This window comes from Boleophthalmus pectinirostris, unplaced genomic scaffold, assembly GCF_026225935.1.
Source record: "Boleophthalmus pectinirostris isolate CB_2022bp ecotype Guang Dong unplaced genomic scaffold, ASM2622593v1 HiC_scaffold_4, whole genome shotgun sequence".
In the NCBI taxonomy this organism is placed as follows: domain Eukaryota; kingdom Metazoa; phylum Chordata; class Actinopteri; order Gobiiformes; family Gobiidae; genus Boleophthalmus; species Boleophthalmus pectinirostris.
In genome coordinates, this window is record NW_026571353.1 from 11,347,815 (window position 1) to 11,374,032 (window position 26,218).

The window sequence follows — 26,218 nt, forward strand, 5'->3', positions numbered from 1 at the left end:
CAAAAAAGAGCACATGTCCTCGCTCATAACAAAGTCAGAAGAGGACGCCAGAAAAACTAAGGTAGAATTGGATGTAACCATAATAACCGACAGAATTGCTTTAAGTTAAGGCTGAGTAGATTGTCCTCACTGCAATGAAATGTACAGTCTGGACTATTTACACGTGTAGGAGTCTAATGCAAGCCCTTTATTGACAACACTGCATTCTTTAACTTTAAGGCATACAACTGAGCCATTAATGCCATGCATCACGAAAGATATACAGGATACTACTTCTACTAAAGAAGTCCGCTTAGCATTGTCTATAGGTGAGACAAATTATAATTGTTTTACTGGTATGCGTGAGAACCAAATACGACAATTTTCTTTGAAAAATGTAAAGAATCAATTAAAATTTTAAATAGTTTTACTTTTTTAAATATTATGTGTATAGTTTTGAGTCAATTTACCAGAAATTAAGTAACACAAAATGCAGTTTTAGCAAACTGACACATCCACATCCAAAATTATATCTGCCCAAATCATTTTAGAAGTAGTTAAAACATTTTTTCAATTGTATTTTACAGCAATATCACCATATAACCTAGAAAGATAAAGATAATGAGATATTGCCTAACCTATACTATCAACATAAATATTGAACATTACTACCATTTGGAATGCAAAAAAAATACTCACATATATCATACTCGTCGTACAAACTTTCACAGTATGTTGGTTGTCGTTTGGAAAGATCGACCCGACTCAGACTCACTTAGTACTGTTCATCACTCTCCACATCGAGAGCAAACATGTTTATCTCCACCTGGTTCAACGTCGGCGTTTCATCATGTCCCAACGCGCAGAGGGGGAAAGGTGGAGTTATTTCTTGGGTCTGTTGTGAAGCATTGCTCTATAAATATGCTTTCAAACGAACTCAAATTGAAACGGTTTGGAGAGACTGACTGGAATTGTTGTATTGCCTAAAACAATGAACTGGGTAAAGCGCTTTCCTGAATGGTGAATTCTAAGGTTTGCATTTGGAAATGTTTTTTTGTTCAATTTAGTGGCATTTCTTAAAGATGCATTGTGTAACTTTTCTGGTGGAGGTTCCGCTACATACTTTCCATGGAGATATTATTCAAATATCATAATTCCTCTATGAATGGTTCGCTGATCTCCACAGATTCTGATTGTAATGTGTCATATAGAAGTTGTCTGCTTGTGATAGATAGTTTAGACTTATACAGTGACACATTCTATACAAAGCAATAACATTTCCATGGAGACAAGCAGGTAGCAGACCCTCCACCATTGAAAGTAAGAAGTAATTTTCTATTATTATTATTATTATTATCTAAATATTCTTCTGTAATCATGTCTCTAATGTTCCATCAATCAATTTAATATCAAAGAAAATTCTCTTTCACAATTAGTTTTTCAATAAAAATTGAGGATTTATTCTAGTTTGATCAATGTCATTTCATAAGACTTCATAAATTTTTTTTAAGTGAAATGTTTTTGCTATTTGCTAACGTGGCACTATTTCTAGACATTTCATTCAGTTAGTAATAGTATTTTGGCTGTTTTAAAAAAAAGTACTTATAGACTATATATATAACCACAACTAAGAAATTTCTATCAATCTTGACACCAAAGTAACTGTTTACCTAGATTCATTTAACCAGACCATAATAATTTCCCAACTTTGTATTTCGTGCCGCATTCTTCAGTGTGCAGTATCCCTTCTTGACACCAGTGAGCACAAATGGCACTGTAGGTGGCCATTTTTAATCCTACCTCCTTTACCTCTTTAGTCACCTCCTCGCCGCCATAACATGTGCGCTTTCTCTGGGTAATGAAAAACAAGATACCCGTTTGTTGATGACATCTAGAGTGAGACAGAGGCAGTGGTCTTGGGTTCTGAGGAAAGTCCTTGTTCTGTCCAGCAGAGATTGGTCAAGGGTTTTTGTCCAATTAAAAAAGACTAGTCTGTGTATTCAGCCACAATTGACAGCAGCACAGTGATGTCATCTGGCTTTCCTCCTATGGGCAGAAAAAAAACATAGTCAACTCTAAGCAGGATGGTAGCAAAGTAATCATTTGGCCAATCAGAAATTGTCACAGTCTATTATAAGTCCAACCCCACTTAAATAGCAGCCTCAGTGGCACTATCCCTTTAAGAATTGCTTATAAACAGGTACTTAGTTAAGTTCCATGAAATACGCATCATATCTTTTGTAACCTAAGGTGAGAGTGGGAAGAAAAATACAGCATTCGATGTTAAAGAAATGATAATGAAGAATGAACATTTTGAAAGTACTTTTATTTCTAGTTGCATCATTTATATATTAAAAATACAATATTAGAAAATGCAGTAGTTTCAAAATTCTAAAATTTCAAACTATATTTAGAGCCACTAAGGAAAAAAGAATGAAGAATCACAGAGAAGAATCACAATATAACAAAAAATAATGTCAGTTTCTTAGTATTTCCTCTCCATCTGCCATTTATCTTACTTTTAAGATTAAAGCCAATCTATAACTATTCAGGAGCACAGTCTAATGTGACCCGGTAGTATGCCATTTGTAGTCAATACTTCAAATCGTTTTCCGTGTATCTGATACAGTGTTTGTGACTGGGTTTCAATATTCGTCACGCTTGAAGCAGCAACTTCAATGAAAAAGATTATAGACTCTTACCTCTTACATTCAGGCCGTTGTCACATGCAACTGAGGCAAAGAATTATGAGAGATCTTTAACCATCATTTGAGCCTCTCGGCATTCATTACACTGTGGATTTCATTAATGTTCTAGGCATAAAGACAATGTCATGACATAGCAATATGAGACCTAAGAGGATATAATGAGTATTTGACATTGCATATCATAATTTTTTGAGGGGCCCTTGTTTGTTCAGACTCTAACTATTATCCACAAGGCAAATAATTGGAAACAAGATAGCTCACCACATACTAATTCAATTCTAGAAACAAAAAGTAAAAATATAATTGGCAATAATAAGTTCTAAATTAAGTAGCAAAAATAGCATATAGAGATGGTGTCAAATAAGACATAAGTATATAAATAAACTATTATGTTTACAAGTTAATAAGAATACATTAATAATTAGACACGAATATGTATCTCAGCTATTTACAAAAAGGTTGTAAAAGAAACAGTAGCAAAGAAAAGTAATGATTGAAAGGATCATACCTTTATTCTGTTACAAAGGTGAGTTCTGTGTTTGTTTATGGCGTATTGATACGAATGTAGTCTGTACTTCTCACTGTTGAGTTGGAAGGTCCATGCTTGTCGGAAGGCAGTTTATCGCAGTGTCCTCCCGTCTCTCCTCTGTGACAAATGTCTCCAGCTCACAGCCGATATTCGACACTTTACAGATCAGTTTGTTACATCCGTTCAATTGCTACACCCTTACGAGAGGTCATTTTGACGTTATATTTTGAAGTTAGAAGATCCAGAGTTAACAACATACCCCTCATTATAAAATGTATTTTGTTAACATGGCGAATTTGACCAATGGCACCAGCACTGTTTTTAAGTTAAGAAAATGTCTGTTCGTCTCGAGTTGTCCAAAAGCTTTTCATTAATGGCAGGACTTCATCTAGAACCTGCTCTTGGTCGATTTGTGATTTCGTTTCACAACTGTTTTGGCCTTTTAGTATTAACAACACACTTCTGATTTCTGCAGCATTTGAATGCTGGGTGATTACCTTGAAGCTTTTGACTCTGCATTTATATAGTCTGCACGTTGTCAAAAGCTCGGTTCGTTTCAGATCATTTCTCCAAGACTGAAGTCAAAGAGTAGCTGCAACCGCTTGCTCAGGGCTATGGCACTGAAAAAGAATCATTACAACAAGTCCATTTCACATCTTTTCATTGTATTCACTCTTTGTTTTAAACTGCACTTTACTTTTCTCAACATCACTCTTCTGTTTCTATGGTGGTTATGTCAATGTTCCACAGAATGACATTAAACAGATCTACCTTGCATGTATTCAAGTGCAGGTGGTTTTATTGCTCAAACATACAGTGAAAAACAGGCATTCTGACTGTGAGCAGGCTTTCCTCTTCACAGATCTGACCTGTAACTTGGCATGGTTTGGTCTCCATGACAACAGCAAGGTTTAATGCCATACTGTGAAACATTTCAGACAGAGCAATAACATTTCCATGGAGAAAATCAGGTGACAAATCCTCCACCAGAAAAGTTACACAATGCACCTGTAATGAAGCTTGCAGCCCAGACAACAATATTTTACAGAATTCAAAGAGTAACACATTTCAGCCACGTAAAATCAAAATGAGTATTATTTCAACATGCCAAGCATTTTTAGCATCCAGAGTGCTCAGTTTCTAGGAAGTTTGTCTAGTCTGGCCTGCCACTGTAATGTCTAAATTATCTTCTCTGCTCATTAGTTAGGTTAGGATTAGTCCGTGGTAAAAGTGCTGACAGTCAAGTACAGATTTTAGTGTTACAATTAAGAAACAAAAAAGTTTATATTGGCATGACTACAGCCAGTCTTCAGACAATACTACTTTATGGTGTCGGGTAAAGTACATGCTCTGATGTCAGTGCACTCCTTAAATACTTTTACTACAGAAACCAAAGCTTGGTGCGTCTCAGTGTCAGTTCTAAGAAGATGCCCTCCCGTTGCCCCCGGTCAAAGATAGTTTTAATGACTATTTTCATTTCATATATCCACTACCCCGGGACATAGCGTACTTCAAGTCTAGTCTAAGTTAATGCAGGTAAACGCACTGGCTTTCAGAGAAATAAAAAAAAAAAAAACACTATGTGGAGGAGGATACCTGCTCATCTCCATGGAAATATCATTGCTTTAGCTAAAATGACAGACATTAAAATCAAAAATCCATCTCCATGGTAACCAGCAGGTGACCACCAGGCCAAATTACAAGACAAAAATTTATATGGATAAATTTTACCTTTTTTTGTCCTGCAGAAATCCTTTTAAATTAAATCTGGACTTTATCAAATTTACTGAAGTTTATAGAGAGTTTTATATATTATATAATTATTATATTTATATGTTATATAATTATATATTTATATATAATTTAAGTTTTACTTTATCTTCTATGTTACGAGTACAGGAAGAGCTTTAGTGGTTAATGAGATAATGGCATTTAAAAGTTTCAGGTTGAAATCAAGCTAATAATTCAGAATGAGCAACAGTACATCCAAGTAAATGTTTCACTAATTTCATAATGGTTACATTTTTGCACAGTGGACCATTGGCTTTAATAGATATATGTGATTTCTGGCTTTCAAGTGTGATTCCCAATATTCTATAGTCATGTCATTTAATTGAAATGGGGGACAGATAGATTTTGTGCCATTTCTGAATAAATATGGTGGGACAATGGAACTAATAAAAATATCATATTTGTGAATATTTCTTTAGATTCAGGAATACCAAGCGGCGGGCCAATAAAAAGCAACAGTTTGAAATGGAAAATACCGTCCAGATTTCCCAATAATATAAACATTTCCTGTTGCTGTGGACACTTCAAAGGCTGTGTCTGAGGTCCTCTGCTTGCCCCGGGAGAGTGCAGACATTGACCCTGACAGTAGAGGAGAGGGAGGGAGGTGGAGAGAGGGGGTGAGAGAGAGCGAGAGATGGAGAGTGAGGGCAGTTCTGGCAAAGATCCAGCATCCACTTGGACCCCAGCCTGACGTTTGCGGTGTGTTCATGGCACTGTTACAGACGATGCATTCACAGACGCATTGAAGCATGGGTGAAACAAATGCCTAGGGACAAGTACAGTAGAGTTCACGGAGGGGTTACACTAAGTTGAAAGTCTTCTACACAACACACTTCTTCCACCAATAAATTTAAAAGAAAGTCATTTGTTTTGAGCAATAGGTAAAATATAAGGGTGGCATGGATGCAAAATGGCCAGGACTCACAGCAGGAAGAACACTAACGTTTATTTAAAAAAATAATAATAATAAAATTAAATGCTGCCAGGAAAACAAACTTCTGTGCATTCCGAAACTACTTATTAACTACAAAAGTACAGTTTCCTTACTGACAGAGCATCTCTTATCTCATTTCTGATGTCAAACAAAGTGAATGAATATTTCCCAAAATAAAACATTATTCCGAGAGAAAATAATTTACTTGTGTGCTCTTGTGTTTTTCAACCAGTTTTGTTGTTTGCCTGTCAAATGTTATGTTTACCAAAGAAACCAGACCATGTCATGGCATGCAGACGTTTTTTACAGTCTAGACTCTGGTCTGAGTCTACTCCATGCATTGTCCTTGGGAACACTTGTTTATCTTACATTTTTTAAAAGGACCATGCAAAAATAGATTACTCTTAAATAGAACAAATACCTAGTTTGGTAACAAGCTACTTTTATATGCTGTCCCTGCGGAGGTATACACATGACAAAAACAAAAAAAGAGTGATTTCACATTAGCTCATTATCTACAGTAATTTATAGTACAGTACTAAAAAAGGATGATAAAGTGTGTCACAAATGCATTTAAACATATGTTGTGTGAATGCCTCAGGTATTTCACAGGTAAATATGCTCATACCTGTCACTGAGTACTGCCCCCTCGGCTCCAGGTGGGACAATGGACAGCTGGAAGGGTGTGTTGAAATAGTGCTGCTGTTCATCTGAGCGGTGGACCACCTCTCCCCCTCGCACCACCAGGAAACCAGAGTCTCCCAGGTTAGCCGTGTGCAACGTGTGGCTCTGCCTGTCCAGCACCACAATACAGGCTGTGCTGCTGCCTATGAGGACATACAAACGTTTAGAAGATATTTTATATCGTTTCCAGTTAAAAGATGGTTAGATTTTCACAGAGAGATAATTGTAAACATTGTTGAATTCTGTTATGCAATAAAGACGTTTAGAACAAACAAAATAACATACTTAGAAACGGGGACTCTTTACAATTGCAAGAATAGAACAAAGATTTAGTTGTCAAACACATATAGTTGATGACAGCTGATCGTACACCATTAAGATGATAACAGCTTAAACAGAATGTAACTTTCTGCAAGTGGCACATTCTCCATGGAGAAAGATCTGTTTTATGCCATACTGTTGAATACTATAGCCAACATTTCCATGGAAACAAGCAGGAGGAGCCTTCATTCATATCAAATAAGAGTCAGGTCTGTGGAGATGCAAGCCTGCAGAAAGCAAGGATACATGCTTTTGAATTACTCTGTGTACGAATTGTGCTATACAAATAAACCTGCCTTGCCTTTCAGTGTAATAAACATACACATGATTTTATTCTAGAATTTTTGGCTAAAGTTACATACTGTAGCTTTAATTTTACTGAGCCCCCAGTTCAAGTTGTAAGTTACGTCAGCGGTTGGTGAAATACTAATATGCATAAAACTCAAGAACAATAAAATGCACTTTTCTGTTGATGCACCCATCCCTTCATCCATTTTTATTTGTTTACTTGATATTTATATAACAATTAAAAAATGCTTCAAATGCTGAACGTTGCAAAATGGCGATCAGAAAATGAGTTTAGCCTATTCTGTTGTTATTCTTTAACTATCATCAATAACACTCTGCAGGGGTGTGACTGTGTCTGGCCTTCCATTAGACACACTATAGAGAGGAAATATGAGCTTTGTCTGTGCCAGGCTTTCAGTAAACGACCACACCTTCTTCTTCTTCTGCCGCTGCTGATGATTCAAAAACCCAAATATGCTCAGAGGGACCAACCTTGAGACTGCACGCACTGAATGACTCACTCGGCTCTGTGTTCGCTCCAGATCAACAATTACGCACGGCCAACTCAAGAACATTGTGAGCCGAGAAGGGAGAAGAATGAAGTGTTGTTTTACTGTGGAAAACTACTGCCATTTGCCGCTAAAACAATCCCAGTGAATAGGACAAGATGAGGCAGGCTTTGTTATCAGGATATCCCATAAGCAAGAGGAAAGTACAGATGAGAAAGTGTATTAGATTAGGCAGGCTGGGGCAAGGGACATTCCCTGGATTTTTAAAATGGAAACTGGCTGCATGGTGACTCACAATGTAAAAATCCCTGTTGAGCTAAACCGCGAACACACCGAAACAAACAACATAAGAATTCAAAGCAGACATGGCTCATTTGTGAGAACTCGAATAGATGGTACGAGGAAAAAAAAATGTATTAATTTCTACAATAGGGTGCAAGAAAAGTATCTTAATTCCTACTAACACCTGCTAAGAGAGTTATAGAAAGGTTTCAAAACATAACCTTTACATTCTTAGTTCTACTACCCACATGACAATATTATGGATTGTCATTCAAAATTATGAATTTCAAGGTGCAAGATGTATAATTCTGATAGAGCTGGCAGTCATTGTGAACAGTAATCTCATTGTATTCATTTTATACTTAATGCTTGCTACAGTTAAAGTGAAAAATGTTCTGCTTAGTAACCTTGGATGATGTTTGCTACACTGATTTGTCATAAAAGCTGCAGAAGCTCCGTAAGATTCCCATGGTAAAACTATCAGCTAAAGATAACCTTTATAAATGGACAATACTAAACCTTTTGTTAGACTCGCAGACCCTCAGACTCACAGAAACTCTTATATTTTTTGCCTGTGTGTCACCCTGATGCTGTAAATCTATACTGTAACATCATCAAAAAATATTGTAGAATGATCTCCGTGCCTGTTCTTTGTAAGATACAGGATGGTATGATGTTGATTTCTGTTCTAACTATACCGAGATAGATGGACAGGCGATAATACAGTCTAATTAAGTTAAATCTACATTAAATTTTCAGTTTTCCTTAAATAGCACATACACAGTTTGAAAAAAAAGATGAAATAGCACTCATTTATTAAAGAAACAGTGTGAATTTAGCTGATTTAAATGCAAAATTCATCATTACTTGCATTAATTGACCAGCAAGTCTGGCGTCTCTCCCCTCCTCTTGCACACACCTGTCTGCTCCTGCCCAATTGATAACTCGCTCTGTTTTTTTTTTTGTTTTTTTTCCTTTTTTACCATTTGAAACTCCAAATCACAAATAAATATGTGAAATTGTGACAGTAAATAATGCTGGAGGTTTGGTTGTGAAACGTAAAGCACAAGTACGTTTTGAGGAATCGACTGCTTCTATCGTCTTTCATGTAAGTGCACAAAACACTGCCTGCTCCTTGGTCACACAGACAACCCGCAGACAGACAGCCAAACTAACACTGTACATTAGTTTCAAAGCACAACTAGATTATAAATGCACAAGTAGACAACTCAAACTGATATTAACGAGGCTGTCTGGTCTCATATTTAAGACATCAAATACACTAGGCCATTTGAAGCCTGCCTGCTTCTTTTTGTGCACCTATAAATGAATAAAAGCAAGTTAGATAAGTCTAATGCCATACCATGGAACATTCCAGACATTGCAGTAATGGAGACAACATGGCAAATCCCCACCATAAAGTTATATACTGTACCTGTAAGCAACAGTCTTCAATGAAATAAATACACAAAACGTAATACTGTGCATGACTAGTGAGACCGTATCTACATTAAAAATATTGAAATAAATTCATCTATTGCTGGTTGGTCCACCTCGTGTCCCATTTGAACCTTGAGGCTTTCGACTTCCAGCTGTTCCTGTGACACACGCTGATCCAGTTTATTATTGTCTATGTCACAGCGGGGCCTTTGTTTATCACTTGCAGCTTGTTCTGAATGGACTGGCTTTAATTGCAACTGGGTTCTGCACAATCCATTTTAAGATTGGATCACAAATAAATACCCAAAGTGAGCTCAAGAAACAGAAATTCTTCCAATGCCTTCTGTTAATATGTGAATCTTGGTTTGAAATAATATCTCTTAAAAAGTCCCATACATACATGATAGGAATCACAATAAACTTTTCCACAATCAACCCTTGTGTAGTGTAGCTTGACTGACCCAGCAGCGGCACTTTGTTCTGCAGTAGCTCATAGTAGCCGGTGGTGAGGACTCCCACTGGGTTACTGGGCACAAAGCGGCCCTCCTTCACCAGGCGCTCACACGTCCTCATCAAGGTCCCAGAGAACTGAGAGGGGTCCACACCATAGTCGCGCCAACCTCCCACACCATCCGCAACACCTGCCAAATACAGCCTTCATCACAAACAGAAATCACAATGTATTTCAAGCACCTTATAATGGTAGTACAGTAAAATTACTATTGTATTGTACTTTATAACAGCAATCAAAATTACCATCTGTGAATAACCTTTAACATTTCAGTAATACTACTTGGTTTTATCGTTGTTGGTGTTGGTAATGATTTAGCCTGTGGTCACTGGATCAGGGCAGCTCTAAATTCTTCCTAGAAAGGAAACTCTGGTCTTCTTTCCCCTGTGACAAAAGCATTGACCGTACAAGGCTAACCCTCTGCAGCTAATCAGTCAGAGGCCAATAACATGTAAATAGCGCCAAGGAAACTGGAGTCATACCTAATGAGCAAAGGCATTTTAGATTTAGATTTATTTATTGTCATTTTGAAAAGGTTTTATTTTATAGTTAGTTTAGTTAACTAATTATGCGCTTTAGAGCCTGATTTAAGCAGGTACAAAATAGAGAAGACACAGAGCACATTTGTGTGCCATAAAATGTATATATATTGAATGAAGGCAATCCAAGAATTTGATCTGATTATTAATCCAATACTCACTAATGCATCCACCAGTTTGTTAGGTTGGATGTTAAGGGTAACAGCTGTATTTGTAAGACAATTTCATATCTTTTGCAAAGGGAAGACATATTTTGCAGCTTAATTTGTACAAGTTAGTATATGGTCCTCCTTATTAAGGCCTACAGTGCTGTCATTAGACAGCATGCTGGGCAAAGTGGACAAATATCCAGCAAAGACATCTGTTATGGACAGCTTATGTAAATAATCTTTTATTTATTTTTTATCTCACCTAAAGATTTGATAAGTTGTATATGAAGCTTTGAAAGCATTGATTATATAGAAGTGCTTTAGGAGACATAGGAAAAGCCAGTCCGATAGGCACTTTGGGTCTGACCCTGAATCTAGGCTCAGATATATGTATATATATATATATATATTATACACATAATTTTTACGGCCAATAAATCTTGACCTGTAACAAATGGACATGTATTTGCACTGAAATAGAGACTGGTCTAACAAATCAAAACAGCTTTATCAGAGTACAAACGACCCGCCAGACTGCCCTTTGACCTCTCATTTACGTCACGGACTCACGGCCAATGTTAACACAATGTGACTTTCTGTTTATCTATTCAAGAAGATTCAAACGTATGGATAATTCAGTGGTTAATAAAAACTATTTAATGATATCTCTGCATGGATTTATTTAGATCTGTATAGACATTTTGATCCATTCAGGCAATATAAGTGCATAAGATCTACCCTCACCTCCTGCTAGGTCTCTTGATGACATAATAGTAGTAAAAATTCTACTCTAATCCCTAAACCTTTATGATTACAAATACAAATCGTTATAACTATGAATAACTACTCACCCAAAACATCCGCAGTCCTGTGTCTGGCGATGAAACACGCGTCGTCTCCATAGCACATGCCTTTTTTGAGGATACCTTTACGAAAGTCTTTGCCGAAGCCGCAGCTCGCAGTCACCAGGCTGTAGTCTCGGCTATCCGTCTGTGAAAGCCCGCCGATGACCGCTCTGGCAACGAGTCGACCGTAAGAAAGCACCGACAACATCACCTAAAAACACCCTAACAAACCAGTCTCCACGCCGGACAAGCAAGCGCCTTTCTTGCGTATTGACTTGCTCCCGTCAATCGATGTGCTCCTTGGGAAACAAAGCAGGCTGCAAAAACAACAAGTTTGGGGGTACTGGCTGAAAGTTCCCAAAAAGCAATCGTCTCATCCGGTGCAAATTATCCTCGTTAGTCGGTTCTGGTTCTTCTCAGCCATGGTGCCGGTTGTGCCCGAGATAAATCCTGCTACATAACGAGGATTGTGGAGCTAACGCCAGCAAAAGCAGCCCGGTGTGTTGAGTGGACAGACGCACACGCGAAATGTGTCTTGTGACTGCTGTGACGTCAAGCATCGTTACGCAACAGTTTCTTCAAAATAAAAGCACATCATCCATATTTTATTTATTAGAGCTTCCGGCGAATTCCACGCTAATAATAAAGAGGCAACAACCCGCCACCTACTGTACCAATTTTTTATTTTCAACCAATATAATTATAGGGAATTATGTAGTTTAATATGCATAGATGTAATTTTATATAATTGATTCTACCTTTTTAGGGTTAATAAAATGTTTTAAAGGCCAGAATATATTCTTAATCCCTTATTGTTTCTATTTTAACTAAAATGCCAGACTAAGATGACTCACTTCATATAGAAGTGGTTTCTGAACTGTTTTTATATAAAATTCCGATTCAGTTTTGTTTTTATTTTTATTTTTTTTTGAGGGTTTGAAGTACATGGTTGATTTGACTGAAAAAAGTGGGTTACAGATTTCCATTAATGTTTTACATATTCATGAGATTACTAGTTCCCTGGATCACTAGAAATATATTAAGAAAATATAAGGGCGCGTATAAGCCCCCTTGGAACATGAAAAAATATATGCATTTCAATGTGCATCAAATGCGCCTCAATGCAATGCAAATGTATTCCAACAAATGCAAACTATGGGCAAATTGTGGCATGTGTTGCTGAGAATAATCAAATTCTGTTCAGTTGTGGTGCACTGAGGAAATAAACATGGACACAAGAATGGCACAGTTTGTTAGAACATCATGTATTGTACTTATTGCAGATTTAAAAGCATAAAACATCAAACAAAATGAATTTTCAAATACAAGTTTCCCCCTAATACACTCCGTTTATTAGAAAGGTTTCAACAATACAAGAGTGCCTTTTATTAGTTTACTTTAGCACAAGACGTGTTTAAAAATGTGGTGATGCAGTGGAGTGCTGATGTGCAGATACCAACTGTAAATGAAAATCAAATAATGAAGTCTTAAATTGTTTGTGACTTTCCCATCAGTCTAAACAGCCATTAATAATCATTACAGACAAGTGTGGAAAAAGATGAATAATAACCAAATCAACTCGAAACATTGTGCACAGCTTTAAACAAGGCATTCCTGTGCATTAGAGTAGCAATATGTTAACGTTTTCCTGATTGAACAGTCGTATGTGGCAAAGACTAGCTGCGAATGGAGTGCAAAAACACCTGAGGTTTTTCATGGTGACATATCAATTTACCCCTGTGGACAAAACAAAATATTTGCTCTCATCAGAGTGGGAGTGGATATCTTTTCAGTATTGGCAGCACGAAGGACGCAGAACCCTTCATATGCAGAAGACAAGAAGCAGGAGTGCAGAGTGGGACCCCAGAGCGCCCCCTATCATTTTTTGGCCTGTTTCGTGACCATGTTGCGAGGAGGGGTCACTGGGCGGCTGCCATTTGGCTTCTTCTTTTCGGCTGGTTTCAAAATCTAGACGGGAAAAAATGTGCAAGCATGTTTTAAACAAATATCAAAATGCCAAATTCATGTTTAAATATTATTGTTAAGGTTAAACTTTTACAATTACTAAGAGTGTCCTACTTTGCTTTGATTAAATCCAAGTACTCAAAAAACGCAACTTGGCAAGTCATATAGAATGACAAAGTTGACATTTAGTGGGCAATTTATGTGCATAAAAAGTAAATGTCTGACCTGAAAAGAGCACATTAGGGTGTCATCCACACTCATCATGGCACCTGCGTTGTCAAATTCTCCACAGTAGTTCGGAGCAGAGAATAATGTCACGAGCTGTCTCTTTGCAAAAAACTCATATCCATCTTCAACAACCTGCGGAAAACACAAGCTCAAATAAGTGTTTATCCAAATAAATTAAAATATTAGATTTATTGTCAATGAAGTGCAATACTATTTGTAAAAATCTGTTTTGAAAATCCATGCCATGTTACAATAAGATGAAACAATGTTAAACCCTACACTTTCTTTTGATGCTGGCAAACAGCAGGAAAGGTATTTGCTCAAGCAGATAAAGAAAAGTAAATATTTGATAAGAGCTTTGTAAAATGTATTACAAATTACTTAAGTGTTTCTCTTGGGGAACAGTGCAAAAGTGTCACTTATTGGTGTTAGAGAAGTTGTTTCCTCATTTATGACTCAACCGTGACATTTCTCACCACAGTGATGCTACTCACTGCACTGTGCTGAGCAGGCAGCAACAAGAAAAAAACAACATCTACCAGACCACATAAACCAAGCCTAAACTCACTAACATAAACCTGTGTATCTGACAGACTGAGTTCACAAATAAATACAGAGACACTGATCTTATTCACTACCACAGTGTTTTACAGTCACTGTAAGAGACTGTTTTTGTGCATTTAGCACAGGGACCTGATCCTATTATATGTTCAGTACATTATTTGCCATTCATCCCGAACATCAAAGATTCTTATTGTTTAGGAGAACCGGCTGTGTAACTGCACAGTGACAAAAGGTGTTTTGAATCTAAAATCTTATATGCCATTAAATGTTGTAATTGAGGTAACCAAACTGTACCTCATGATACATTAGTATCCTGATACATGGATATCCCTACTAAGTGATTATATTTATGTTTTTATATATAGTATGGACAAAATGCATTGGAATTGTATGTTCAAAATACTCCTTAACATCACCCTTTCAGTCAAGCATATAGCCTCAATACAATATCAAATAATCATTAAGGTATTACAATTAAGGGTGAAACGGTACATGTATTCATGACAAACAGTTTTGGTATGGGACGTTCGGTTTGGTGCGTGGCTGTGCACGAGCGAGTTCATGCAATTTATGTGTGTTTACATTCCACCATTACATGTGCTGCTAAACGGAAGAACGTTTTATAATTAGGGCAACTGTCTTGACAACAATTACCCCCTGCCTTGACTATGTCCCTCTGAACCATGTGAATCCTCGCAAAATTAGGGTCGTCGCGCTGCGGTCCTCACTATCGCCTTTCGCTGGCACAGAATCTCCGCTACACTGTTACACCCCTAATTACAATACAGCTATCTGGATACAAATATTGAGAAACCATTTGTCACAATATCATTTAGAGATTCTTATAGTCAGACCTGTATTTTTGTGCCATACCTTGACATATTTTGGCTGCACTGTCACTTGATGTGCAAGTGTCACTTGATGTTCAAATACTGTTTGACTATAAGAATCTCTAATTAAAATGAATCTATCATATATAATTTAAGGACAGCCCCAAATATTTTCTGATGCAGTGCTACTAGGTGTGCATACATATATAGGAAAGATTATAGTGATTAATGCCAGATCTTTACCTGGTGGGCACGGCATATCAGATCCAGGTCATGTTTGTGCAGAAACTTGGCAACAACCTCTGAGCCAAAAGTAAAGGAGACGCCGCGGTCGTTCTCCCCCCAGCCCAGGACATCCTTATCTGGATCGGACCAGAGGAGGTCGCACAGAAGCCCCTGGTCTGGAACGTCAGTGGGCCTCATGATCCGGCGAATCTGCTCCATAGACTGAAGGTCGGGGGACAGTCCTGCACCAGCACACACACATGCAAACAAACAGAGGGAACACACTGGTTAGAACATAAGCTGTCATTAGAGTCTGCCTTAAACACTTTACACTGAACATAGGCAGCTATATTTACTCTTGTGCAAAAGAGTTCATGCTCTTTGTGTCCAATAAATCAAAGAAGCATATGCTCAGTATAAATATTGGTTGCATTTTTTGAGCAACCTATCATGCTTATTATTCTAGCTCTTTTTGATCCCAGATCAGTATAATTTTTGCAATATTAAAAGGTGCATTGTGTAACTTTCCTGGTGGAGGGTCCGTCAAATTCTTTTCTCTGTGGAGATGTTGCTTTGTCTGGAATGTTTCATAGCAGAAACAAGCAGGCGATGGACCCCGAACCAAAAAGTTAACCAGTGCACCTTTAAATAACTTCTGCTTTGTTCTTAACCAAAAAAAAACAAAAAAACAGGAGAACAAAAAGTTGTAATTCAAACTATGATTAAAAATAGGCATAACATTTACTCATTCTGATTACATAACTAAGACTGCCTTTGCCAGATAAAAAACAGGACATTGTCAGTGCTGTAAATAGCCTTGTTTGAAATTTCCCACCCTCAAATTAGAATAGCATTTAAATTGATATGTAACTTTTTTGTTGGGGGGTCTGCCACCTGATTGTTTCTATGGATATGCCATTGCTTTGCCTTGAATGTTCCACAGTATAACATTAAACTGCTCTAGATTCCATTTATTATGTAAATTAAGAAGTACTTTGAAAAACAGGCATTCTCACTGTGCCTCTCCACAGATTTGACATGTAACTTGGTCTGGTTTGGTCTCTATGAAGATAGAAAGGTTTAATGCCATACTGTGAAACATTTCAGACAAAACAAAAACATCTCCAAGGAGTAAAGGTACAATATTAAATGTAGTGAGACATTAGACTATTTCACAAATAAACTCATCAGATTTCACATGGGCTCAATTCCTTTTGGAGTTGTGGCAGCACTCACCTCCATGGCAACAGAAAATCTTTTCATCCACAATTGCAGCAATTGGGAGGCAGTTAAAACAATCTGTGAAGGTCTTCCAGAGTTTGATGTTATACCTTCTTTTACCTGAAACAAGAAAATAGACATGTTCAATAAAATAAAAAATATTAATGTTTAAAGGTGCATTGCAAAACTTTTCTGGTGGAAGGTTGGTCAGCTTTTCTCCATAAAAATGTTATTGCTTTTTCTGGAATGTTTCACGTGGCACACTCCACTCATAGTCAGAATGCCAATTTTTCTGGGTATTCTTGAGTAATAAAACCAGCTGTAAATCAATAAATGTTAAGTAGAGCTGCTTAATGACATACTGTGAAACATTCCAGGCACAGCAATGACATATCAATAAAAACAGAACCTCCACCAGAAAAGTCACACAATGCAACTTTAATGTTTTGTTGACCTGGGAATAATAAATAGTTCCATGTGAGCGATTTGCATGTACTTTATCGAGTTTGTTTGATTATGTAACTTGACATGCACAAGCTTGCACTGGATCAAAATAATTCTCGCTTCAACATGCCAAACAACAGGCATATTGCTGGATCTGTTCATATGTACACTTTAGCATGACAAAGTATTTGACTAATGAGCAAAGTTACATACATTACATACATTGTTCTACAAGACATATATGACTAACATGTATCTAATGTTTCAAATGCACCTAAACAGATTGATGTTAAGGTGCACTACCTAACTTTTTGGTTAAGGGTGGGTCACTTCTATGGATATGTCACTGCTCTGCCTGGAATGTCCCACATTATGAGAGTAAACAGATCTACCTTGGTAAATGGTCACATTTTTACCACCTTCAAGGCACCTTCAAGGCACCTTCAAAGCACTCAAAGGGAACCACTCACCCATTGACACACACAATCATACACCATTGTACGCAGACACTCGGGGCAAGATGGGTTAAGTGTCTTGCCAAGGACACAACAACAGCATGCATCTGCCAACCGCCAACCTGTGGGTCAGTGGACAAATGCTCTTACCAACTGTGCTACTGTTGCCCGCCTACCTTACATTAATTCAATTACAGGTGCTTCTATAGCTCCAAAATACCTAGAAAAACAGGCATTATGACTGAGAGCGGGGTTACACAGATCTGACCTGTAACTTGGTCTGGTTTGGTCTCCTCATGTTTGGAATGTTACAGTGTAACATTCCAAACAAAGCAATAACATCTACACAGAGAAAAGCATTTGATGGACCCTCCACCAGAAAAGTTACACAATGCACCTTTATGCAAATAAAGTGTAAGCTTGTAAAAACACATATTCAAAAACAAATGTTCACATGACATGAGCCTGTTTTGGGACAGTGGAGCTGGAGGCCCCGTAGGAGGGCTGTGTGACCTGTGCGTGCACCACCGCTGTTTGTTTCTTCAGTCTAAATCCTGGCTCAGACTAAAACCATTTGCACAAACAATTTCTAAGTCACTGCATGTGCTTCTACTGCCAGGCGAAAAGGACTAAACTCTTATGAAATATTGAAGCGAATAAGCAATTCATCAAAGTAACAAAGCTTTATGTGTTTTCAAATTTATACTCATTTTATCTTTGACAAATATTGAGCAAATTTTAATAAAAAGGTGCACTATGTAATGTTTTGGATATATCATTGCTCTGCTCCAAATGTTCCACAATATGACATTAAACATCTCTACCTTACATTTATTCAGTTACAGGTTTTATAGCTCAAAAACACCTAGAAAAACAGGCATTCTGACTGTGAGCGGGGTCACCTCTTCACAGATCTGACCTGTAGTTTGGTCTGGTTTGATCTCAAAGAAAATAGAAAGGTTTAATGCCATACGGTGAAACATTCCAAATGAAGCAACATTTCCATGGAGAAAAGCATTTGACCGACCCTCCTCCAGAAAAGTCACACAATGCACCATTAATTTAAACCCTTCTCGCCTATATATTGCTGTGTACCTTCCTTGTCCCAGCCCTTCAAAAAACAGAATATTAGGAGTAGTACAAGTTAATATTTGTTCACCTCACATAACTCACATAATAAGTTAAGCTTTGAGGTTAACAAAAGTAAAAGGATATACTTGGGATCAACAGTCCAATCAATAGGGAGTACAGAAACAAAAGTGAAAACGCTAAGAAGACAAAGTTCAAGGCACTCCAACTGCAATAAAGTCCTTTAATATATAAAAAGAGACTAGCCTACGCATTTCGGCCTGAACTTTGGTTGAACCCCTAAAGCACTCCTCATCCTCTCTTAAAAAGTGAGAATGGGTTTAGAAAAAAGTAAAGGCACCTCAAGAATTAATGACTTACACTCATCATAAAAGCCATATATTCTGTTGATGGAGGCGCACTCGTGATTCCCCCGCAGCAGGAAGAAGTTCTCAGGGTACTTGATCTTGTAGGCGAGAAGGAGGCAGATGGTCTCAAGAGACTGCTTCCCTCGGTCCACATAGTCTCCCAAAAACAGGTAGTTACTCTCAGGAGGAAAGCCACCGTATTCAAACAGCCTCAGCAGGTCGTAGTACTGACCATGGATGTCCCCTGAAACACACAAAGCACATTTAGGACACTGTAATAGAGTAATATGGGTAGAAAAGAATAATGGCCTGTGGGTTAGACTTAGACAAACGTTATTGATCCACAAGGAAATTACTGTGACCCAGTATTTATTATTACCATTTACATATATCAGTAACAAAAATAGCAAGGGACTGATGTCAAATAAGACATAATTATATAAACGTATAGGTACAAATAAAAATTAAATTAAATCAAAATAAGTAAGGAAAAACAGTGCAAAGATGATATGATGACTGACAGGACATAGGGTTATCTGTAACATATGGATGAGTTGTTGTACCCTTGTATGGAATATGGTACGAATGGAGCTTGTTTAAAAAAGAAAAAAGTTAATATGAAGTTTTCAGCTGGATCATTGTTGTTTTCAGTTATAAGAAAGAACATTATTATAACAGTAGTTTAAATATGGAACTTATTTATAATATTAAAATGATAATTATTCATAACCAATAAAAAGAATTGAAATGTCAGCAACTTTAATAATTATCATGATATTATCTTTAATTGCAATTATTTTGGCCATGATAATTGTCACACCAAATTTCAATATTGTACCACGCCTATTGTAGAATACATCCACAACAACCAATTTCATGCAAAACACATCTCCTATTTTCATTCCTTCAGTTTTGTTCTCTTAGAGCACTGCACCACTTCTGTGGGAATAATGCTGTGAATAAATGTGAGTTTAAATAATCATAAACACTATACAGCTCTTTTATGGCTTTTGGTTATCAGGAAAACAAATAATGAATTTTAAAAATGTCAAAAACCTGGCTGGTATTTCTTTATTGTTAGTTAGTGTGTGTGTATAGTGAAATGACAACGTACAGGGTTAATTATTCATACTTCCAGGGCATACTGTAGACTCGCTGATAAAGAACAGACATGTGACTCACCTAGAGATGTCGTCACCACAAATTTCAGTGCTTCCAGGTGTATGTCACAATCAATAAAAATAGGTGAAATTCTTTAACCATTTAACCCATTAACTTTCACGTACATTTGACAAATAGATCATTTTAAATATAGTTACGTGTACCACTCGTACAATTGTAGTATTTGTGTAATAATAATCATGATTATTGGTAAAGTCCATTCATTCTGACATCCCAATAAGGAGTAAGGATGGTACAAGATCTAGTGCCACAAGATCTCGTGAGACAAAATTGCCATAAGATTGTGCACAGATGAGAAAAATGATATTGAGATTTTTGTGTTTACATGAGAACTGGACAAAATAGGGTTATGTGCTGATAAGTTATCTCTCTTATAGTTCAAAACAGTAATACTAGAATGGCAACAAAAACATTAAATCAAATTAATTAAAAATTGTGAGGCCATAATTGGAAACTGAATTGTAGAATGTATATATCATGAATTATTTTAAAATCTCATCTAGTCTCGTTCTCATGGACCCATTCTCGAATCCCATCTCTTACCACAGATCTTGAGTGGGGCCTCCAGCTCCAGGAGAATGGGTTGACTGAGGAAGATCTCCCTGGACTTCAGACACAAGCCCCGGATCTCGCTCTCCTGAAGCTGCACATTCTTACCGGGTTTGGCTCCTCTCACTGCAAAAGACAACCACCACCACTATATACATATTTTATGCCTGTGCAAACATACAGGTGCCTCTTAAGCCTTACTGCACATCTATTTACATTAGAAATAGAGAAAAATCCATAAAAAAGACAAATACAAATGTATGAGAAAACAGAAATCTATCTCTAATACCAATATTAGCATATATTGTTCATCCCCATTATTCATTTACCCTTATGACCCTCCAACCACACGGATAAGATGAAAGAAGTGTCTCAGAGATACAACAGCAATGTGCATTAGCTGTGACAAGGATTAAGCATCAAATCTTTATGTCCCAAATGGACCATATATAAATTCCAATATCTGCATTGGTGATATTGAGCGATTTTAAATTACGGTATTAATTAGCACATGCAGGCCTGTCATGACAGTTATTACATTGGCTTATTATCACTCTATGAAAGAGTTCATTTGAACAATAATTTTGGGCTCAGTATTTACCATTTTGTACATTTTCATTGCACCAGTGGTGGAATTTATTTGCACATCGATGCCTTGAGACTTTTACTTCTTTGCAATTTCATGTTTATATATATATATATATATATATATATATATATATATATATATATATATATATATATATATATATATATATATTATTACCCATCTTCAAGGTAATTTTTACTTTATGAGTGCCATAAAGTATATTTTCCGCAGCCATATACTACGCGTCAGTATTAAGTTTGTGGCAGGCCTAAGTAAGCGCAGATATTTTTTTCTTACCTGCCACAGTCTGTGTCCCTGTTTGCCCTCATGGCAGACAGGTCTTTGTGAAAATGAACAAACTAAAGTAGAATATTGATGACTTACAATTAGCCGTATATAACACAATTGTTTCGTTATTCTGAGTTTGAATGACTGAATAAACGTTTGAGTTTGAGCACTGTCCCAGACGTTCAAAAGACAGGAGGTAAACAGAAGCGCCTTTCCGCACTCTCGCGTTTTGAGTGAGAATTAATGATGTTATTTGCTCAATTTCCCAGGGCAAGGTGTATTTAAATTAAATTACAGTCTGTTGAAAGCATTTATTTATGTCATTACAGAGAAACCGTCATCATCTCTTCTATAAATGGTATGCCTTATGATGCACTAGTAGCAGCTTGCCAAGTTACCTCGCTTGCACTGTTTCTTAGTTATTGTTATATTATGCTATATTTATATGTGTATTTCACAAACATCTTACCTTCTAAAAGGCGCTGGATGATGCTGTCTATGTTGAGCTTATCGACATCCGCCATTGCAGAGGTGTTATTAAAAACTATTCAGTCAAAAATGTAGGTTTTGGCGTTGACACAGTTGTGAAAGCTAGTCCGCTATCTACTTTAGCATTAGCCGCTAACGTTAGCTTCGCCGTGGATGGATACAAAGATGGGACCCTGTTGAGAAAAAACGATCCAGCGGGTATTGCCTTAGCTTAATGTCTTTTGTGTTATTGGAAATAAAAAAAACAGGTATAAAAGAGGTATTGCCGATGGAAGGGCCTAAAACTACACGCCGATCGCAGAGTGGTGTTAGCCTGCGATGGTGCCCTGTTTTTCTGCCGCACCTCGTTCCAGAGTCAGGCAGCGGCTTCAGGGCGCAGCCAGAGCGCCCCCGGGTGGACGGGCTGGGGACAACAAGATTCACTGTAAACAACTAAATACATAATAAAGTTCAAAATATAACCAGGATCAGCCAGGATTATGGTTCTAAAACATAAGATAAAATGATCAGGAAACATCAAACGTAAATAAAATGGCCTTATTTACTTATTTAGGCTATACATACACCTACAAATATATATAAAACCAATATACTGCTCAGTTTCAAATGATATCACAACATTCTAAAGGCCAATAAAATTTAAAACAGATGGGACCAAGTAAAAATAATGAGCTCTAGGATCAAGTCACTAATAGGAATAATCAGGTTCAATATTTGTGAATTTACTTTTTAGATATTTCAACAAAAAAATACAATGTAATCAATAGAGAAAACTGGCTCTTGCCCCCCATCTAGGAGTATGACATCATCACGTTTTAGAATCTGAAAACCACCAATAGGTGCAGAAAATCAAAAAGAGCTTATTTTAAAGCCTGTATGTATATGACATTATGGTGTGCCTTGTGGCTAACGATAATTTGAATAAGACTAAGAAATAATACACCCTCAGAATGCAAAAGGCACACATAATGCAAACACAAAATGGGTGCCAAGAAATATATAATTTTTCATTTTGATGGATTAATGTTATGTTGTAATTTAAGTATTTAGTTATATTAAAATACAGACCATACTAGGTGTTAAAACACATCATAACCAATTTGCAGAAATCAATTGCACAAATGACTTGGCTCCCCTCTGGGCCTCATCTGCAGTATTTCACTGACACTGTAATTAGTTCCAATACTAATTGTGCGATTATCACCTGTTCCTCTGCACAGCTTGGTTCATTTTATTAACAATGTATGGGAGATATTAAAGATGCACTGTGCAACTCTTCTGGTGGAGGATCCATCAAATGTTTTTTTCCATGGGGGTGTTATTGCGCTGGCTATAATGTTCCAAATTATGACATTAACAGTTCTACCTTACATTTATTAAATTACAGGTGGTTCTATACTTCGAAAAACAAGCATTCTGGCTGTGGGTTGCCTCTCCAGAGATTTAGCCTGGAACTTGGTCTGGTTTGGTTTCCATGAAGATACCATACTGTGAAAAATTCCAGACAAAGCAATAACATTTCCACGGAGAAAAGAATTTGATGGACCCTCCACCAGAAAAGTTACACATTGCACCTTTAACAGACCAAATGTGAATAGGGTCAGGTGTTCAATTTGCTATGAAAATATGTGCTTGAGTCTTTTTTTTTTTTTTTTTTTTTAGGAGGTAGCGTCTGGGGAGGGTGCGGCCTGTCTCGGAGCTGGGATCACATGAGGATTATGCTATAGGCTCCGTGTGGTGACAGGACACCCCGCAGAGTATGGTTTGATCACACATCCCTCAGAGGCAGATTATGGTGAGTTATTTACATGTTTGCCAGAAAAACAGGAAAAACACCATAAAAACAGCATGCTGGGGAAGGAAAGTTACAGGGGAAAGAGCTGTGTCTAAATTGCTGGGTTTAGGTGACATCACAGCATTCTATAAAACAATATTCATTAATACAGATGGGAGGCAGCTAAAATTAATATGGTTAAAATGCAGATTTATGTTGCAATTCAGCAAGGTCTTGGGTCTAGTAACTCTTATGTTGAAATTACCAGGTTCAACATTTGTGTATTTATGTTGTAGATATTTCATGGCAAAATATATTATGGCTCTTAACCCCATCATCACACTCAAGAATCTGCAGACAACCAATACTGATAGCTGAACCCTTATGCTTTGTACTTTGACTGACATAAGGGTGTTCACCTACAATGTTCACAATAGTGCAAAAAAAAAGAACAAGAACAAGAAAAAAAAGAAATTGCTGGGTTTCAGATGATACTACAACATTCTATGGGCACTTATGATTTAATAGAGATGGGGAGTAGGTAAAATGGATATTGTTAAATTTCCAGTTTTCTATTATAATACAGTGCTTTCTTTGGTGTAGTCACTTATAGAAATGACCAGATTCAGCATTTGTGGATTTACCTTTTGAATATTTCATGGCAAAGCACAATGTAATTAATAGGGAAATACTGACTCTTGGCCCCCTTCTGAGAATATGACATCGTCACATCCTAAATGACTGTAATTTCATTGGCAGTTTCAGTAATCCTATTAATTAACAGGTAGGCTGTTATTTGGTATTACAATTTTGGCAAATCATATTATCAAGGTAATATGTGTAAGAGAAGAGGATAGGAGAGTTGGATCCCTAAAAAAACTGCAAAAAAAATGCTATAGCATATCTTCATCTTAGTTGTTTCAAATACTATAATATGCCTTACAATACACTCTCAATTTGAAAAGTGAAATGACTTAGACAGACACTGTTCATGAATAGAAAAGCAACAGCATAAAGATATTGCTTTATTGGTATATTTCTCCATATAGCGCGTCACTGCATCTGCTGGCATAATAACTTTGTATTTATTTGATTTAGCGATTGTAAAGAGCAGTGTGCATCAATAAACCATCAGTGAGCCATCTGTCCTATTGATACGTGAGTGCTGATCTGTATTCTGCTCTGTGCATATTGACATGCCTCTCATCAATTCCTTGTCATTGGTCTGAGGACAGCCAGATGCATCATTCATCAAGGCATGTTATGGGACAAGATTGGACATATTAGCTTTTGTAATATATTGTGTTTGAGGGCCTCAGAGGGGTTTAGATTTAAGATAAACTAAATGATATGTATATATTGCACTCTTAAATACTCCAGGTGAATAGTTCCGTTTTGCAATGTTATTTTATCCAAGCGGTTCAATACATGCGAGGCACGCAGGGCTACAACACCTGAGCGCCGGCCACACTCACAACAACTGGATGGGCGTGTCTGACCTATTTTTATGCTGGACCCCCAACTATCGGCACCACCCATTTCCTGTCTGCTCTTGATGCTACAGTGTATTAATTACATTCAAATTTAATAAATTAACAGTGCATATACTGTAATTAATAAATACTACAGAATTATACTATATAATAATATTTACTCTTTGTAAAACTGAAAAACAGTATAGATTTGGACAAAACATGCCCTCTTAATGCACAAAAGGCTAATACAAACACAAATAGGTAACTAAAAGGAGGTACACATTATTTACTATGCAATTATATTAATTTAATTTTCAACCCCATAAAACAATATGAGTGTGGAAGGTAGAAGTACTGTCTTGTATAGGGAAATTAACTTGCCAGTGAGTTGTTGCATTATGTAATCCGTTTCAATGTACTTTTTGTTTACAACTTGATTGGAGGTCTGTTATTCAACACAAACAGGGCTGAGGTCAATGCAAATAATATTCTAAGGAAATCATACATGAAATAAGAGTTTGATAAGGCAGATAAGGAAAGGATTAGATTTATGGTATTACAATCCGCTTGAACGTTTAGTATTAAATTTAACTCTGTTTAAATAATTTGCAGTTGTGCTTACAATATTTTCACTATAAAACATAACTAATTTCAAAATTTTATACCTGTCATTTCATGTTTTGTCCAGTAGATGGAGCTCCCATACACCACATTTCTAAGACTGCGTTTCCATACTTCCCAATGATTTAAGATCATTAGATCATTAGACCATTTCCCACCAATTTCCTTGTTATGCCCAATACATCTTCCAATATCACATTTACTTGAAATTATGCATCATTTTTAAAACATGGTATTAATTATTGCAATGTAATTTGTGCTAATTTCCACTCCTCTAATTAAAATTGTAAGACATTATCACACTTTTTCATGAATATTTAACTTAAGTTTGAGATAGTCGACTAATCAACTTTGGAAACACAACTGGAACATTA

The 26,218-nt window shown here is 36.8% G+C and overlaps 2 protein-coding genes across 2 annotated transcripts; both read right to left on the bottom strand.

Moving 5' to 3' along the window:
• Nucleotides 1–3,956: 3,956 nt before the first annotated feature.
• Nucleotides 3,957–12,038, bottom strand: pptc7a (protein phosphatase targeting COQ7 a). Its single transcript, XM_055162006.1, has 4 exons — nucleotides 11,516–12,038; nucleotides 9,927–10,106; nucleotides 6,570–6,768; nucleotides 3,957–5,773 (listed from the first exon to the last, which is right to left on the bottom strand). The coding sequence occupies exons 1-4, from the start codon at nucleotides 11,715–11,717 to the stop codon at nucleotides 5,713–5,715; spliced, it is 642 nt and encodes a 213-aa protein (XP_055017981.1). The 5' UTR covers nucleotides 11,718–12,038; the 3' UTR covers nucleotides 3,957–5,712.
• A 720-nt stretch (nucleotides 12,039–12,758) lies between these two features.
• Nucleotides 12,759–22,345, bottom strand: ppp1cc (protein phosphatase 1, catalytic subunit, gamma isozyme). The gene is made up of 7 exons (XM_020928261.2): nucleotides 21,955–22,345; nucleotides 20,603–20,734; nucleotides 18,891–19,121; nucleotides 16,558–16,662; nucleotides 15,340–15,563; nucleotides 13,700–13,834; nucleotides 12,759–13,477 (listed from the first exon to the last, which is right to left on the bottom strand). The coding sequence occupies exons 1-7, from the start codon at nucleotides 22,007–22,009 to the stop codon at nucleotides 13,388–13,390; spliced, it is 972 nt and encodes a 323-aa protein (XP_020783920.1). The 5' UTR covers nucleotides 22,010–22,345; the 3' UTR covers nucleotides 12,759–13,387.
• Between the last annotated feature and the right edge of the window lie 3,873 nt (nucleotides 22,346–26,218).

Bases quoted from the DNA above. Each gene is read 5' to 3' on its own strand.
- pptc7a (XM_055162006.1), bottom strand. From the start codon at position 11,717: ATGTTGTCGGTGCTTTCTTACGGTCGACTCGTTGCCAGAGCGGTCATC. The intron at 10,107-11,515 runs GTGAGTAGTTAT...TGTATTTGGCAG, and splicing joins CAGGACTGCGGATGTTTTGG to GTGTTGCGGATGGTGTGGGA. The intron at 5,774-6,569 runs GTATGAGCATAT...ACTTGTCCCTAG, and splicing joins GGGGCAGTACTCAGTGACAG to GCATTTGTTTCACCCATGCT.
- ppp1cc (XM_020928261.2), bottom strand. From the start codon at position 22,009: ATGGCGGATGTCGATAAGCTCAACATAGACAGCATCATCCAGCGCCTT. The intron at 19,122-20,602 runs GTAAGAGATGGG...TGTGTGTTTCAG, and splicing joins GGCCCCACTCAAGATCTGTG to GGGACATCCATGGTCAGTAC. The intron at 13,835-15,339 runs GTAAAGATCTGG...TGTTTTCCGCAG, and splicing joins TGATATGCCGTGCCCACCAG to GTTGTTGAAGATGGATATGA.